Genomic DNA, 18,049 nt, shown 5'->3' on the forward strand with positions numbered 1-18,049 from the left:
TTTTAAAAAATTAAAGAAAAAGCAATATCTAATAATTATGTATAAGTAGAAAATCAGATTTTTTTGCTAGATTATAGGAAGTAAGAGGAAATCAGTTATGTACCCTAATATTAAGACAAGGGAATATAGTACTACTTTAGTAGCTCTAATTTATATTTTAAGTGTAACTCAGAAGCATTCTAACAATTCAGAGTTACATTCAAACTTTTGGTTTGCTTACTTTACTAATATTAGTCCTTTTTTAAAAAAATTGAAATAGGAAACTGCTGCACGAGTAAATCAATCAGCTCTGGAAGCTGTCACTCCTTCCCCATCTTTCCAGCAGAGGCACGAGAGCCTGCGGCCAGCAGCAGGGTAAGTTACCACACTGTGAGTTATTTAAAGAAGGAGATGGGCTATTTAAAGTATCTGTGATCTGGGATTATGTTTGTACTGAAACTTAAGACTTCTCATTGACTTATAATATTGTGTTTTCTTTTTTCATAGTTTGTTAAATATTTAATATCCAAAAGGGAAAATTAAATGCAATGCCTTCTTGTTTTATGCTTAGACAATCTCGGCCACCGACAGCTCGAACCAGCAGTTCAGGATCCTTAGGATCTGAGTCTACAAATTTGGCTGCCCTCTCTCTAGATTCTCTTGTTGCCCCAGACACCCCAATACAGTTTGACATAATTTCTCCTGTGTGTGAAGATCAGCCTGGCCAGGCAAAAGCCTTTGGCCAGGGAGGCAGGTGGGTGATAGCATCACAGGTACATTGTGCTGTGGTCTGTAAGGCTTATAATCCCCTGTCTGCATTTCAGAGTCATCTCTTATTTATCATGTATATCAGCTATGTTGTACTTCCTTTGTTTAATTATGTAACATATTGTTAGGGAAGAACCATGCAGGTTTTTTTCTCTATGTCTTCTGCCTCAGTTAAGGAGTTAAGATAATTTAGTTTCCAAATATTTAATTCTGTATTGCTTATTAGGTCTATTTCTTGGATACTTGCTCTTAAAATTGCAGAAGAAAGTTGATAGCTGTCTTTAGGTCGTGACAATTTTTAAAAAATTCTTGAGGGTAATACATGTGATATAGGTTTATTAGAAAATATTATCTTATACCAGAATAAGAAATCTTCAGGAAGTTACTAAAACATTATCACTATTATGAATTATGAATGAGTCATCGTTTAGTTGTATGATGAATATTCTCACCAAAGCAGTTAAAATTTTTCCTTGGCTGTGATTGAAGGAAACATGACTTAAGGCAAATCACTTATTAAGTAGAGTGGACACCTAATAAACTGATAATATATTAATTTGGATATACATGGCTGTGACCCAGAAAAAGTCATTTACATTTGATCACAGAAATACACTTAGCATTTGATGTAATAGGACACATACTAAAGAGATTAATTTCCTGTTATCTTACTGTCAGTGTTTTTTTAGAACCACTTAGCTCTCTGCTTCCAAAACCTACTTTGTTTTGTTTTGAGATGGGGTCTCACTCTGTTGCCCAGGCTGGAGTGCAGCGGCATGATCATAGCTCACTGCAGCTTTGACCTTCTGGGCTCAAGGGATCCACCTGCCTCACCCTCCTGAGTACCTGGGACCACAGGCGTGCGCCACCACACCAGCTAATTTTTAAATTTCTTTGGTAGAGACGGGTTCTTCCTGTGTTGCCCTAGCAGATCTCAAACTCCCAGGGTCAAGCAGTCCTCCTGCCTCGGCCTCCCAAAGTGCTGAGATTACAGGTGTGAGCCACAATGCCCAGCCCTCCAAAACCTACTTTGAGTTGTACTTTTCTTCCTTCACTGTGGTGTGCCACAAGCCATGCACACTAAGGAGGAAGGTAGCTTCCATCTCCAGTTCACTTTTCTTTTTGCATTGTTACTTATGCTTTAAGAAATACAGGTTTAAAACTAGATTATAGGTAACTTGTAACATGTACTTACAGAACCTAAAAAGAAGTTTTTACAATTCCAGGACATTCTTGACATTTTTCTCAAGCAACTAAGATTGCAGTTAAATAAGTGTTCCTCTGTGCTAGCTTATTTAAATTCAAGAACTTTTGCAACATGGTTTATTATGTTGATTTTTTGTTGTGTATGTCTAAACTTCCAATTCATCTGTGTCTTCTAAAGTGCACCAACATTGATCAGTTAGTGTGTGAGGGCAGAGGCCTTCATCATAGTAATTTAGTGATCAATAGTGTTTCTTAATAGGATGGGGCATTTTAGAGCTTTTTTTTTTTAAATGTTAACTGTGGTTTTAATAATTAGATTTCTTCTATGTGGCTCATGGTAACTGACCATGTGTTCATATTTTCTTCTAAACTTTTTAGGCGTACAAATCCATTTGGAGAATCTGGAGGAAGTACAAAATCTGAAACTGAAGGTAAGACAGATGTGCAGCATTCATATATTTTAGAACTGCTTCTCAGCAAACTGTGAATAATTTATTGTTTATATTTGCTCTGCTACTAAGCTCAGTTTTAATGCTATCTTTACTTCAGAATTTCCTCTACTTACTTATAGTACACTTGAAGCAACAGAACTTAATCTGACTTAAGATGTTGTGATTCATACAAAACGATAGACTCTCATACTTTTGACCTTATAGTCAAATTCTCAGTGCCTAAGATACCTTTCAAGCTTTTCCTAACAGCTGATGTTTCTCTTCTGGTACTGGAGCATAAATTTTGTTTTTCCGCCACTAACTATTTATTTGAATTCTAAACTTACAGAAATGCTGTAAGAACCACCAGTTGTTGTGTGTTTGTGTGTGTGTGTGTGTGTGTGTTGAGACAGGGCTCCCTATGTTGCCTAGGCTGGTCTCGAACTCCTGGGCTCAAGAGATCCTCCTGCCTTAGCCTCCCAAAGTGCTAGGATTACAGGTGTGAACCACCACGCCTGGCCTCAGAATCGCCAATTGTTGAAGCATTACTTTTAGCTATTTGAATTTGAAACCCTAATTTTCCTATAACTTGGAATACTGTAGTTAGGAGTTATTTTGAAATGTCTCCCTTAGGTTGTTGAATTTTTCACTAGAAAACCTAAAAGGAGGCAGTGTATTTTATTCTTTTGGAAAAGAAATATGGCGAAAAAAATAAAATTAAATTTATACAGTAAAAAAAAAATATGTAATACACCTTGTTCTATTATAGATTCTATTCTTCATCAGTTATTTATTGTCCGATTCCTTGGTTCAATGGAGGTGAAATCAGATGACCATCCAGATGTTGTTTATGAAACTATGCGCCAAATCTTAGCTGCCCGGGCCATCCATAACATCTTTCGTATGACAGAATCGCATTTATTAGTCACTTGTGACTGTTTAAAGTAAGTAAAACCCTCCCTTAAAAAACTGTAGAAAAAACATTTACATGATTTCAGCCTAATTAAAATTTGTTTTCCAATTTTTAAATTATTATTTTAGGTTAATTGATCCACAGACACAAGTTACAAGGCTCACAGTGAGTTCCGCATGATTTAAGCTTTGTTTTAGGTCCCTTTGTATATATACACATCTTACAACTTGATAATAATCCTGATCCTGTATATTCAAGTGTGATAGTATCAGCTATGATTGGTCTTTGGCTGTTGTAGTTAAGTCTATGGCCATCTCCAAAAAGTTGTCATTGAACATTTTATGTAACTTAAAAGAATTAACACAATTCTTTTTGTAATTTTTTTAACACAGTTCTTTTTGACGTTGTAAAATGTGTTAATGACTAATAAAACAAATGTAATATTCAACAACCTTTTTCTGCTTGTTAATTCAAACCAAATATGACATTACTTGTTTCTGCATTACAAGTCTGTTAAAATAATTGGCTTTAATATATTAAAATATTTATATTTTTAGAACTTAGCATATGAGTTCGTCACAAGTGCTGCTGTAATGACTTGTAAGATCTCATGTTTGCTTCTTATGTTTTCTGTGGCAGTTTCCATTACCTTGTGTAGTTTTGTATGCTACACACCAGGAAAATAAGCGCCTTTTTGGATTTGTTCTTCGGACATCAAGCGGGAGAAGTGAAAGTAATCTGTCATCAGTCTGCTATATATTTGAGTCAAACAATGAGGGGGAAAAGGTACATGGCTTTTCAGAATATCTCTGTCATAACCACTTACTAAGTGATTCTTACTAAGATTTAATAATAATTAAATTCTTACAAATTAAATTACTTAGTAATTACTGATTGAATTCTTTACAATTTATACAAATTTATGAGGCACATGTGAATTTTGTTACATGTATAGAATGTACAGTAAGCAAGTCAGGGTATTTAGGGTGTCCATCATCCAAGTACAATACATTTTTGTGAAGTATAGTCACTCTACTCTGCTGTCAGATATTAAATATATTCTATCATAATTTATGGTTGTACCCTTTAATCAACTTTTCTTCATCCTCCCCCTTTCCTCATCACTCAGCCTTCCCAGTCTCTGTTGTCTATCATTCCACACTCTGCTTCCACGTGATCAATTTTTTGGCTCCCACATACAAGTGAGAACATGTGATATTTGTCTTTTTGTGCCTGGCTTATTTGACGTAAGATAATGACTTCTAGTTCCATCCACATTGTTGCGAATGACATGATTTCATTCTTTTTATGGCTGAATAGTACTCCATTGTGTATATGTACCACATTTTCTTTATTCATTTATCTGTTAATGAACATTTATATTGATTTAATATCTTTGCTATTGTGAATAGTACTACAGTAAACATGTGAGTGCAGGTATCCTTTTGACACAGATTTCTTTAATTTTGGGTAGATACCCAGTAGTGGGATTGTTGGATCGAATGGTAGTTCTATTTTTAGTTTTTGTTGTTGTTGTTGTTTTTGAGACGGAGTTTCACTCTGTCGCCCAGGCTGGAATGCAGTGGTGCGATCTTGGCTCACTGCAACCTCTGCCTCCTGGGTTCACGCCATTCTCCTGCCTCAGCCTCCCGAGTAGCTGGGATTACAGGTGCCTGCCACCATGCCCGGCTAATTTTTTGTATTTTTAGTAGAGACGGGGTTTCACCGTGTTAGCCAGGATAGTCTCGATCTCCTGACCTCGTGATCTGCCTGCCTCAGCCTCCCAAAGTGCTGGGATTACAGGCGTGAGCCACCATACCCGCTCTATTTTTAGTTTTTTGAGAGATCTCCATACTGTTTTCCATAGTGGTTGTACTAGTTTATGTTCCCACCAACAGTGTATGAGTTCCCCTTTTTTTCTGCATTTCACCAACATCTGCTATTTTTTGTCTTTTTAGTGACAGCCATTCTGACTAGGGTAAGAATGGCTCATTGTCATTTTGATTTGCATTTCTCTAATGATTAGTAATGTCGAGCATCTTTTCATATACCTGTTGGCTGTTTTTGTGTCCTTTAAGAAATGCATATTCATATCCTCTGCATACTTTTAAGTGGGATTATTTGATTTTTTCCCTGTTGAGTTCGTTGTATATTCTGGATATTAGTCCCCAGTTGGATGAACAGTTTGCAAATAATTTCTCCCATTCAACAGGTTGTCTGTTTACTCTGTTATTTCTTTGGCTATGCAGACACTTTTTAGTTTAAGTCCCATTTGTTTATTTTTATTGCCTATACTTTTGAGGTCTTAGGCATAAAATCTTTGCCGAGACCAATGTGCAGGAGAGTTTTCCCTTCATTTTCTTCTAGTATTTTTTTTTTCTATGGAAAATAACCTTTTTTTTTTTGAGACAGACTCTTGCTCTGTTGCCCAGGCTGGAGTGCAGTGGCACAATCTTGGCTCACCGTAACCTCCACCTCCTGGATTAAAGTGATTTTCCTGCCTCAGCCTCCCGAGTAGCTGGGACTACAGTTGTGTGCCACCATGCCCGGCTAATTTTTTTAGTAGAGACAGGATTTCACCATGTTGGCCAGGCTGGTCTTGAACTCCTGACCTCAAGTGATCCACCTGCCTTGGCCTCCCAAAGTGCTGGGATTACAGGCATGAGCTGCCACACCCAGCTGGAAAAAGAACCTTTAATAGAACAATTATTGAGAATATCGTACTAACAAAGTTTCTCAAGAGACTAATTAGAGCTAAAATGGTGAAAGTAGGATGATCTTTGTTTTTCGTTTTAATTTTTGTGGGTACAAGGGGTGTGTGTGTGTGTGTGTGTGTGTGTGTGTGTGTGTGTGTATGCATTTTTTTTTTTTTCCAGATGGAGTCTTGCTGTGTCACCTGGGCTGGAGTGCAATGGCGCGATCTTGGCTCATTGCAACCTCCGCCCCCTCGGGTTTAAGCGATTCTCCTGCCTCAGCCTCCTGAGTAGCTGGGTCTATAGGCATGCGCCACCATGCCCAGCTAATTTTGTATTTTTAGTAGAGACAGGGTTTCTCCATGTTGGTCAGGCTGGTCTCAAACTCCCGACCTCAGATGATCCGCCTGCCTCGGCCTCCCAAAGTGTTGGGATTACAGGTGTGAGCCACCTCGCCCGGCCAGGTGTATATATTTATGCAGTACATGAAATATTTTGCTACACTTATGCAATGCGTAATAACCACATCATGGAAAATGGAGTATTCCTTCCCTTAAGCATTTATTCTTTGTATTAGAAACAATCCAATTATACTCTTTTAGTTATTTTTAAATGTACAATTATTATTGACCGTAGTCCCCCTGTTCTATCAAATACCAGGTCTTATTCATTCTATTTTTTTTTTTAATCATTAACCATCCTCCCACCCCCCATCCCCACACTACCCTTCTCAGCCTCTGGTAACCACCCTTCTATTCTCTGGCTCCATGAGTTCAATTGTTTTGACTTTTAGATCCCACAAATAAGTGAAAACATGCAATATTTGTCTTTCTGTGCCTGGCTTATTTTGCTTAACATAATGACCTCCATGTTCCATATATCTTATTGCAAATGACAGAATCTCATTCTTTTTTATGGCTGAATAGTACTCCATTGTATGTAAGTACCACATTTTCTTTATCCATTTTCTTTATCCGTGTATCATCCATTCAAATGACAGAATCTCATTCTTTTTTTCTGGCTGAATAGTACTCCACTGTGTGTGTGTACATTTTCTTTATCCATTCATCTGTTGTTGTTTTTTTTCCATTCATCTGTTGATGGACACTTAGGTGGCTTCCAAGTTTTAACTATTGTGAACCGAGCTGCAGCAAACATGGGAGTGCAGATGTCTCTTCAATATACTGATTTCCTTTTTTTAGGTATATACCCAGCAGTGGGATTGCTGGATCATATGGTAGCTCTATTTTTAGTTTTTTGAGGAACCTCCAGACTTTTCTCCATAGTGGTTATACTAATTTACATTCCCACCAACAGTGTACAAGGGTTCCCTTTTCTCCACATGCTTCCCAGCATTTGTTATTGCCTTTTTGCTATAAGCCATTTTAACTGGGGTGAGATGATACATTGTAGTTTTGATTTGCATTTCTCTGATGATCAGTGATGTTGAGGACCTTTTCATATGCCTGTTTGCCATTTGTATGTCTTCTTTTGAAAAATGTCTATTCAAATATTTTGCCCAGTTTTAAATCAGATTAAGGTTTTTCCTATAGAGTTGTTTGAGCTCTTTGTATATTCTGGTTATTAATCCCTTGTCAGATGAGTAGTTTACAAATATTTTCTCCCATTCTGTGGCTTGTTTCTTCACTTTGTTGATTGTTGCCTTTGCAGTGCAGAAACTTTTTAACTTGATGAGATCCCATTTGTCCATTTTTGCTTTAGTTGCCTGTGCTTGTGGGGTATTACTCAAGAAATTTTTGCCCAGACTGATGTCCTGGAGAGTTTCCCCAATATTTTCTTGTAGTAGTTTCATAGTTCAAGGTCTTAGATTTAAGGCTTTAATCCATTTTGATTAGATTTTTGTATATGGTGAGAGAGAGGGGTCTAGTTTTATTCTTCTGCATATGGATATCCAGTTTTCCCGGCACCATTTATTGAAGGGACTGTCTTTTCCCCAATGTATATTCTTGGCGCCTTTGTCAAAAATGAGTTCACTGTAGTTGCGTGGATTTGTTTCTGGATTCTCTATTCTGTTGCACTGGTCTATGTGTCTTTTTTTTTTTTTTTTTTGCCAGTACCATGCTGTTTTGGTTACTATAGCTCTGTAGCATTGTAATTTGAAGTCAGGTAATGTGATTTCTCTAATTTTGTTATTTTTGCTCAGAATAGCTTTGGCTATTCTGAATCTTTTATGATTCCATATACATTTTCAGATTGTTTTTTCTATTTCTGTGAAGAATGCCATTGGTTTTTTGATAGGGATTGCATTGAATCTATAGATTGCTTTGGGTAGTATGGACATTTTAACAATATTGATTCTTCCAATCCATGAACGTGGAATATGTTTCCATTTTTGGTGTCCTCTTCAATTTCTTTCATCAGTGTTTTATAGTTTTTTGGTTTTTTTGTTTGTTTTTTTGAGACAGAGTCTCATTCTATTGCCCAGGCTGGAGTGCAGTTGCATAATCTCGGCTCACTGCAATGTCTGCCTCCCAGGTTCAAGTAATTCTCATGCCTCAGCCTCCCAAGTACCTGGGATTACAGGTGTGTGCCACCACCACCTGGCTAATTTTTGTATTTTTAGTAGAGATGGGGTTTCGCCATATTGGCCAGGCTGGTCTCAAACTCCTGGCCTCAAGTGATCCACCTGTCTCGGCCTCCCAAAGTGCTGGGATTACAGGCCTGAGCCACTGCGCCCAGCCTGTAGTTTTCATTATAGAGATCTTTCACTTTGGTTAACTCCTAGGTATTTAATTTTATCTGTGGCTATTGTAAGTGAGATTACTTTATTTATTTCTTTTTCAGATTGTTCACTGTTGGCATATAGAAATGCTACTAATTGTTGTATGTTGATTTTGTATCCTGAAACTTTACTGAATTCATCAGTTCTAATAGTTTTTTGGTGGAGTCTAGGTTTTTCTAAATATAAGATCATCATATCATCTGCAAACAAGGATAGTTTGACTTCTTCCTTTACAATTTGGATGCCTTTTTTCCTCTCTTACCTGATTACTCATCTTCCATCTAAAAGGTGGAAAGGCTTTTTGTTTTTCTGCATTCAGTATGATACTAGCTGTGAGTGTCATATATGGCTTTTATTATGTTGAGCTATATTCCTTCTATACCAAGTTTTTTTAAGGGTTTTTAATCATGAAGGGATGTTGAACTTTATCAAATGCATTTTCAGCAGTAATTGAAATGATTAAATAGTTTTTGTCCTTTATTCTGTTGATGTGATGTAGCATATTGATTGATTTGCATATGTTGAACTATCTTTGCATTCCTGGGATAAATCCCACTTGGTCATGATAAATGATCTTTTTAATGTGTTGTTGAATTTGGTTTGCTAGTATTTTGTTGAGGATTTTTGCATCAATATTCATGAGATATATTGGCCTGTAGTTTTCTTTTTTTGATATGTCTTTGTCTGGTTTTGGTATGAGGTAATACTGGCCTCGTAGAATGAGTTTGGAAGTATTCCCTTCTCCTCTATTTTTTGGAACATTTTGGGTAAGATTGGTATTAGTTCTTCTTTAAATGTTTGGTAGAATTCAGCAGGAAAGCCATCAGGTACTGGGCTTTTCTTTACCAGGAGACTTCTTAATATGGTTTGGATCTTGTTACTTGTTATTGGACTGTTCAGGTTTTGGATTTCTTCATGGTTCAATCTTGGTAGGTTGTATTTGTCTAGGAATTTATCCATTTCTTCTTGATTTTCCAATTTACTAGCATGTAGTTGCTCATAGTAGCCACCAATGATCCTTTGAATTTATGCAGTATCAATTGTAATGTCACCTTTTTAATCTCCAATTTTATTTGAGTCTTCTTTTTCTTAGTCTGGCTAAATGTCAGTTTTATCTTTTCAAAGAAACCAACTTTTTGTTATGTTGATCTTTTGTATTGTTTTCTTCATGTCAGATTCATTTATTTCTGCTCTGATCCTTATAATTTCTTGTAGTATTTTTATAGTTTTGGGTCTTATGTTTAAGTCTTTAATGTATTTTGAGTTGATTTTTGTGTATGGTGAGAGGGAGGGGTCTGGTTTCATTCTTCTACATGTGGCTCTCCAATCTTGCCAGAACCATTTATTGAAGAGGATATCCCTTCCCCAGTGAAAGTTCTTTGTCACTTTTGTTAAAGATCAGGCCATGTGTCTTATTTTTATAACAATCCCCTGCTGTTTTGCTTACTATAGCCTTGTAATATATTTTGAAGTTAGGTAATGTGATGCCTCCAGCTTTGTTCTTTTTGTTTAAGATTGCTTTGGCTATTTGCATTGAACCTATAGATTGCTTTGGGCAATATGGTTATTTTAACTATATTATTCTGATCCATGAGCATGGGATGTTCTTTTGTGTCTTCAGTCTCTTTCATCAGTGTTTTGTAGTTTTTTGTGTAAATAAAATTCTTATATAATTCTAAGATTTTTGGAAAAAACTCCCAAATTTTGCCTAGGCTTACTGAGCTGCTTGAGCAAAGCATCTCTGAATAGAGCTAAGCTGATGGTTTGGGCCTTCTGACTCTACAGACCCATGTTTTCCCTGCCACTGATAGCTGGTGCAATCTTTTAGCCTCTCATTTATGTTGGGAACCAAACATTATGTTGGGAACCAAAACCAGCCATTTTCAGATGTCTTCAGCTGAGAATAGCATTAGCAGCTGCATGCTTCTTCCTCGTAGGCCTTACTATGACAGTAATGAATTTGACATAACAAGAAGTGGGGTATATATGAAGGTGAGAGTCAGCAGTGGAATCCTATAGACTTCAAGGAAAACATACAAAGCCTTGGTTTGGGGGCTTGAGCATTCTTAAATATGCTTTTGCTTGAAGCAATGTATTAGGATTAGTTATAAAACTAGTTCCATCAGTTATTTGGATACTTGACATTTTTGCTTTGTTGTGAGAACTGCCTGAATTTTTCATACTTTTTCTCTTTTTAGATATGTGATTCTGTTGGACTGGCAAAACAGATAGCTTTGCATGCTGAACTGGTAAGAATCCAAGATGTGGCTGGGCACAGTGGTTCACACCTATAATCGCAGCACATTGGGAGGCCGAGGCGGGCAGATCACTTGAGGTCAGGAGTTCGAGACTAACCTGGCCAACATGGTGAAACCCCGTTTCTACTAAAAATACAAAAATTAGTTGGGTGTGGTGTCGTGCACCTGTAATCCCAGCTACTGAGGAGGTCTGAGGCACGAGAATGACTTGAATCCGGGAGGCGGAGGTTGCAATGAGCCGAGATCACACCACTGCACTCCAGCCTGGGCAACAGAGTGAGACTGTATCTCAAAAAAAAAAAAAAAAATCCAAGATGCTTGATTTTCCAAGAATGTTAACTAAAATAGTATATTAGTTCTTTCATATTAGCAAGTAAATAAAATGATTTTGCTAAGCAAGGTTAACAGTGATACTATTACCAACATAGCATTTAGAATTTGGATAATTGTTTACCATTGAATATAAACTGTTGATGTGCTTTCTTATGTATAAATGCAAAAAAGTATTGAAAGGTTACACATGTGATATTAACTGAAATGTCTAAAATTTAAAGTTATTTCATATTTAATTCATTAGTTTTATTCATCTGTTCTTTAGGATCGTAGGGCATCAGAAAAACAAAAAGAAATAGAGAGAGTAAAAGAGAAGCAACAGAAAGAACTCAATAAACAAAAACAGATTGAAAAGGTATACAGTCCTAATGTCTGGATCTTTATGTGTTGTTTGTGAAGACTTAATTCAGCACTATGACTTTCAGATTTGAATTTCCAAATGAAGGGCTGTTTCTGCTTGTTCAGCCACTTCATAAACAGATGATTCATACCATAGCAGAAAAGGGTCACATCTGTTGATATGATGTTTACATTATAGTTATGTTGACATGTAATATGACTGTTTCAAAAATATACCAGAACTTTAATATCTCAGAGGAGGTTGTCTCTGTCAAAGCAGTTGAGAGGCTGTGTAGACTTAACTGCCATTGCTGAAAGCCATTTTGCCTTCTATGGGGGGGAAATAAATAAATATATATGTTATATGAAATATATAATGAAATGTATATTTTTAATATTGCCAGGAGTGTCAAATCATTGTCCATCCAACAGGATAATTTTAAAAGACAAATTTCAGAGCAAAACTTGAAGAATGCATTAAATGATCCATGAAATTGTAAGAGCGTGTTATGGGTTGTAGATTGACAGTAGGAATAGAAAAGAGGAGACAGCTGGGATGCTTAGAACAGATCAATAAGCATTGGCTGTGGGCTGGCTCTCTGGACAAAGAAGAGGGAAGTGGCAAAGATGACACTGAAGTGAGGCTTTCTTGATAGGCGAGGCTGAGGGAAGGTGACATCTGATTTAGCAAAGATGAATTGGACAGGGATGGAGAAAAGGGCTGGAGAGGGGAAGGGAAAGGAGTGTGGGGTGATCCCTTTCGAGGGTTTTACTGTAATATATAGTGAGAGATGATGATGGGCTTTATTTGGTTGTTGGTCATAAAAAAAGAAAGATAAAATATTAGATTTTAGTTTGAATGCTGGCTTTTATAGGATGGTGCCAAAATTCATTTTGGTGTTGTATTGTTTGGGTGTAGCTTTTCTTTTTATCAAGTTGTCAGAAGTATGCATACATATTTATGACAGAAGAATTGAAGTGGCTCTCAAGAATGTATCTTAACTGCATAATTTGCCATTTGACTGCAGACAAGTAACTTAGTTTCTTTTTTGTCTTTTCCACTAGGACTTGGAAGAACAAAGTCGGTTGATAGCTGCTTCCAGTAGACCAAACCAAGCCAGTAGTGAGGGGCAGTTTGTTGTCCTTAGCAGTAGCCAGTCAGAAGAGAGTGATTTGGGAGAAGGAGGAAAGAAGAGAGAATCAGAAGCATAAGCTTATACTTTTGGTAGATATTCCCCCTTGGAATTTGACAGTTTCTATGGTGAAATGGCAGAAGGTAACAACTATGTTGAAATATCAAGGAGGAGATTAAGCTTTATATTTGCTTATTTGTTGTAGCTACATTTTAAAAAAAAGATTGAACTTGATGACTTAGGTTTGCATTGATCTTTTTTCCACCTTAAACATAATGTACTATGTATTAATATCTAAAGGAAACCTGCTCATCTCCCTGAAGCAGACTGCTGAGGAATTACATTTGCTCAAGAATTTTTTCCGTCAAATTGTGAACTTTTAATTCTTGCATTGTAATTGGCTGTGTCCGTAAGAAATCATTTATTCTTCAGGCTTAGACATTCATGGATATGCTTTTCTTTCATTAGGAACATTTTGCTGGTGATGAGGAAGCATTTAGCTGAATAAGTTTAAAGCCCTTTATACAGAGAATTCTACAAGTTTGCAAATATTTTAACAATATTAAATGTGCAATAGAACTTTTATAAAATAATTAGAACAGAGATTTTACAGTTAAGGTTTCAAATTGTGGCAGGTGGTACTGTTGATCTCAGGGTACTTTCTGGGATTGCTCACATTTCTCTAATGTACTGCACTTGATGCCAGTAGGAAAGAAGCTTAAGTGTCTTCAGTTCAAGATTGATAGAGCCCTTGGCATTTTATTATCACGTTCTTAGTTCTCAGGTTGGGACTTCAATTACTGCTGCAGAGCAGTAGTGATTAAAAATAAGATATTGGAATTTATTAAAAGATTTTTGTTCAATACATTTTAGATTAGGATTGACAAAGATATTGCTATGGAATGATACATTGTATTTTCTGCATTGTGTGAAATAGTTTTTATTGAAAGTCAAGTGACATTTCAAAAGAAGTTCTATAACAATTATGTTTCATGCTTAAAGTAAAAATTCCCAGAGTTTAGTTTAGAAAATGTAATCTTTTAAATTTCAGACTGATATATTCCCAGTATTTTCATAATGCCATGTTTTGATAAAGTACTGAATCACCACTTTATATCCACAAAGGCAAATAACTAATGTATGAGAATAGAATAATTTGCACTAATTATTGTAAATATGTCTACTCTTCAAATGAGTAAAAGGTCCAATTTTGTGAAAGATTGAAAATGAATTGAATGCCTAGTAGAGTATAGGAGAAGTTGACCAAGGAAGGATTTAACCTGGTGCCAAGGTTAAAATAACATTTCTCTACTGCCTATTGTCTATGTTAAACCTTAATTTTTTTTCTGTAATCACTTTTAACACTGCTAATAGAAATTATGTTTTCATGTGTTTCACATGAAAAAGTATATATATACAAAGTTAATATAGTGGGTAAAATACTTTACATAGTCACACACATTTACAAATTTTTCAAGAGGTTAGCCACTAAGACTTTAATAATTTTACAAGGGAAAAAGCCTTTTTTTTTCTTTGATATAGTTTTTTCTTCTTAGTTCTGCATTAGAAATGGCATCTGTTTTAGGTCTCAAAATATAACTCGGCTGTTTCACACTGTATATGTACATTGTTTTCTGTAGGAATAGGATAATGATATATAGGATCATGATATTCCTTCTATCCATGTGCCAAATGGGTGTAATGTTTATTTACTGATGCTTTATGTTACCAAAACATACAGTAAAAAAGTAGAAATTTATGAAATACTTTTGATAAAAAGTTTGTTTTGTGCTTACCAAAGGGAATGCTTTCACAATAGTGTATCAGTTCTTTTGTTTTGTTAAAGTTGGAATTTATTCTGTTGCCAGCATTTAAGTAGTCATGGCAAGTCCTGTTTTTAAGACCTTTTGGAGACTGGAGCTTTCTGTTCCATTAAGTCTTTTGTTTATACTACAAATTGTCACCTCACTTAGTTCAGATGAAATCTGTTACTCTACAAGGAAGGTGTTCATCATTAGGAGGCAGCTTTACTAAGCTGGTGCTTTGCATGGTAGCAAGTGCTGCCCTTTATCAGCACCCTGGGTCATAGTGTAGGCTAGAGTTAAGGCACTGGCAGACTTAGGGATGCTGGACAGACCTGTAGTTCGTTTTAAGTCATGTTCACAGGAATTTCTACAATAATAAACCCATCATCTCCATAGGTCAGATCGAAGTGCATTCCAATGCTAAATAGAAGTTATGAGTGGGTTTAACAATTTTAGATGATTCAGCTTTTGTTCCATTACTGTTGAACTATATGAACTATTCCATTACTGCAGAGATTTAAGTATCTGTTTTAATAAGCTCTTTTTGTTATTTAAAGGCTGCCCATGGGTTTCTGCCTAGTGGTAAAGCTGATTGTTACCCTCCTTTGAAATCCCTTCTAGTTCTGAGATGCTTTGAGGGTAACTGGATTCGATTTTGGGATATCTTTTCTCACATTCAGACTTAGACTTAATGGTGTTAGAAATCAACAAAACTCCTTTTTAAAAAGAAAAGATATTAAGCCTGCCTACTTCTACAATGCATTCTGTTACCTATTTGAACAGTATGTTTGTAACTATGGCAATGAAGTCAGTAGATAGGAAACCAGTTATTCCTTCTACCTTTAAAAATTTTGAGAACTTGCCAACAAGGGACTAAAGCTATTATCTTGAACAGAGTCCCTAAAGCTAGTCTAGTTTTTGCCACATCTGCAATGATTATTGTTTAATTTCAAAAGAATACTCAGGCTCTACAATCTAGGGGTGGTAAATGTGTTTCCACTATACTTGGGAAAAGGTCAGTAGGATGTGCATCCTAGGGAAGATAAAATCGTATATGGTAAAGGCATCTGAGTTAATTTTGCATTATATCTAGGAACCATATTATTTAAAATTTGAATCCTATTAATGCTGAGAGATCCTAAGAGCTAGTATATTGTAAAACCTGCCACCTGAATAAAATGAAAAAAAAGTTTTTTTTTGAGACAGAGTCTTGCTCTGTTGCCCAGGCTGGAGTGCAGTGGTGTGATCTTGGGTCACTGCAAACTCCACCTCCCAGGTTCGCGCCATTCTCCTGCCTCAGCCTCCCGAGTAGCTGGGACCACAGGGGCCCACCACCGCGCCCGGCTAATTTTTTGTATTTTTAGTAGAGACGGGGTTTCACCGTGTTAGCCAGGATGTTCTCGATCTCCTGACCTCGTGATCCGCCCGCCTCGGCCTCCCAAAGTGCTGGGATTACAGGCCTGAGCCACCGTGCCCGGCCCTAAAATGAAATTATTAATGTTAGTTCTGAAACAACCTCTTAGCATTCAGATTGTATTTTAAATACTTAAACACACCAATTGTAGAAAGCAACCCTTTATTTTTAGCAAGTTTGGTTTACTCTTCTCCCATGAGATTTTGTCTTTCTACATTAACTAGTAATACATAAAGATTTGAAACTGGAACTATATTATACTTTTTAACCAATCTCTGTGGCTTCACTCATGAAATTTACTTCAGTTAATATGAGACTGGGGGTTAAGTTGTAACTAATATGCAAAATTGCTTTGTATATTTGGTGATTTTGTAATGTAAGTGAATTGATTCTTATTTCACTGATACTATTAATCATGCAGTGTACAATTTAAAATCATGCAATGTTTCACTTTAGAATTGGATTTGAAGAACTCGACTTTATGTGATCATGGTATTGGTATACATGTGGGGTGGAGAACTTATTTTTTCATTTCGTCACAATAGGTATATACTGACAAGGCTTCAGGAAAAAAGTTGTTAGAAGATTTTTTAATGTATAATAAAGTCCATGATTTTTGTACAGTGTTTTTTAATGAAATATTTGATACTCTGAACTTTATTTCTCAAAGTAATTTCAGATGTTTGTAAAACAATGGACTTCTTAAGCTGTTATGACATTATAAATTATACAGCTAGCCCAACTATAATTCCACAGCAGCTAAAATGAAAAAAAAAGTCACTTTATTGGGAAAAGTTTGTTATAGAAGCAAACTAATCGATCACTGGTGACTGTTTTTCTTTTAGCAAAGGAAAAAGACTTCATTAATTGACGTATGCTTGCTACTGTTTGGTCCTACTTACAGAAATTCCTCTAATTTACAGGGGCAGGTTATTGTGCATACCACAGTATAGCTTGGATCTATAATTTCAATACTAATGCATATTCATCCCATGTGCTCTTTATAGTTTCTTATGTCAATTAGTTACTTTCTCCTGGGATTTAGTGTTTTGTCTTGGATTTTATAGAAATGTATATACACTTTTAGAAGGTACAGGGAATAGATGAAATTAACTTTAGAATTATATAATTTATCTGATATAAGTGCATGTATAGCCTAAATATATTTCTATATTGAAAGATATAATCTACCACTCACTTATCAGTTTGATTTAAAAAATAACTATTCATGTCAGCTATATAAATTTTTTAATGTAAAAAAAACTATAAAAATAATTTAAAGTCTGTGCTTACTGAAATAAATAGTCTATATAGCCATTAATCCCTACACTAGAAAAAAAATCATATAGCTTCAGTTTCCCTAGAATGGACTATCTAATTCTTTTAAAAAGTACCAAGACTAAACATGTAAACATCAAGGCCGTAGCTGACTGGGCTGTAGTGAAAATGGACGATATCATTCTACCTGTTTTCCCTGTTGATATGGCTTCTAAATGTGACACAAGTATGGTTGAATGAATGTCTTTTTCAGTTACTTTCCTCACTTTCCACACATAGAAATGTATACTTACAGGCCTGGCACACTGGCTCATGCCTGTAATCCCAGCACTTTGGGAGGCCAAGGCAGGCAGATCACTTAAGGTCAGGAGTTCGAGACAGCCTGACCAACATGGTGAAACCCCATCTCATCTCTACTAAAAATACAGAAATTAGCTGGGTGTGGTGGCACACTCTTGTGATTCCAGCTACTCTGGAGGCTGAGACATGAGAATCTCTGGAACCCAGGAGGCAGAGGTTGCAGTGAGCTGAGATTGTACCACCACACTCCAGCCTGGGTGACAGGGCGAGACTCCATCTCAGAAAAAGGAACCTATACTTACATGCAGTTTGAAATATATAGAAATAAAAATTTAACGTAACTGCCATCAGTGAGCCTCTTCATGTCCATTATCAGGCTAGGTTCAATACAGAAACCATAAGCCATCATTCATTTGAAAACACTTGTAATTCCAATTCCAGTGATCACATTAACCG

General features: G+C 36.2%; 1 protein-coding gene across 11 annotated transcripts in view; it reads left to right on the forward strand.

Moving 5' to 3' along the window:
• Positions 1-18,049, forward strand: part of APPL1 (adaptor protein, phosphotyrosine interacting with PH domain and leucine zipper 1) — a 50,021-nt gene that overhangs the window by 28,695 nt on the left and 3,277 nt on the right. For 7 of the 11 annotated variants that reach the window (XM_001173707.8, XM_063805897.1, XM_063805895.1 and 4 more), the window contains 9 exons: positions 260-354; positions 551-733; positions 2,332-2,384; positions 3,154-3,328; positions 3,426-3,462; positions 3,937-4,083; positions 10,932-10,982; positions 11,590-11,679; positions 12,729-16,636. In XM_001173707.8, the coding sequence (XP_001173707.1) occupies positions 260-354; positions 551-733; positions 2,332-2,384; positions 3,154-3,328; positions 3,426-3,462; positions 3,937-4,083; positions 10,932-10,982; positions 11,590-11,679; positions 12,729-12,875 (978 nt within the window). In that variant the 3' untranslated portion in view covers positions 12,876-16,636. Of the gene's footprint in view, positions 1-259; positions 355-550; positions 734-2,331; positions 2,385-3,153; positions 3,329-3,425; positions 3,463-3,936; positions 4,084-10,931; positions 10,983-11,589; positions 11,680-12,728; positions 16,637-18,049 lie in introns of those variants that run through there. The other 4 variants (XR_010155238.1, XM_063805894.1, XM_063805896.1 and 1 more) reach the window with 2 other exon arrangements.

Source organism: Pan troglodytes, chromosome 2, assembly GCF_028858775.2.
Source record: "Pan troglodytes isolate AG18354 chromosome 2, NHGRI_mPanTro3-v2.0_pri, whole genome shotgun sequence".
Taxonomy (NCBI): Eukaryota; Metazoa; Chordata; class Mammalia; order Primates; family Hominidae; genus Pan; species Pan troglodytes.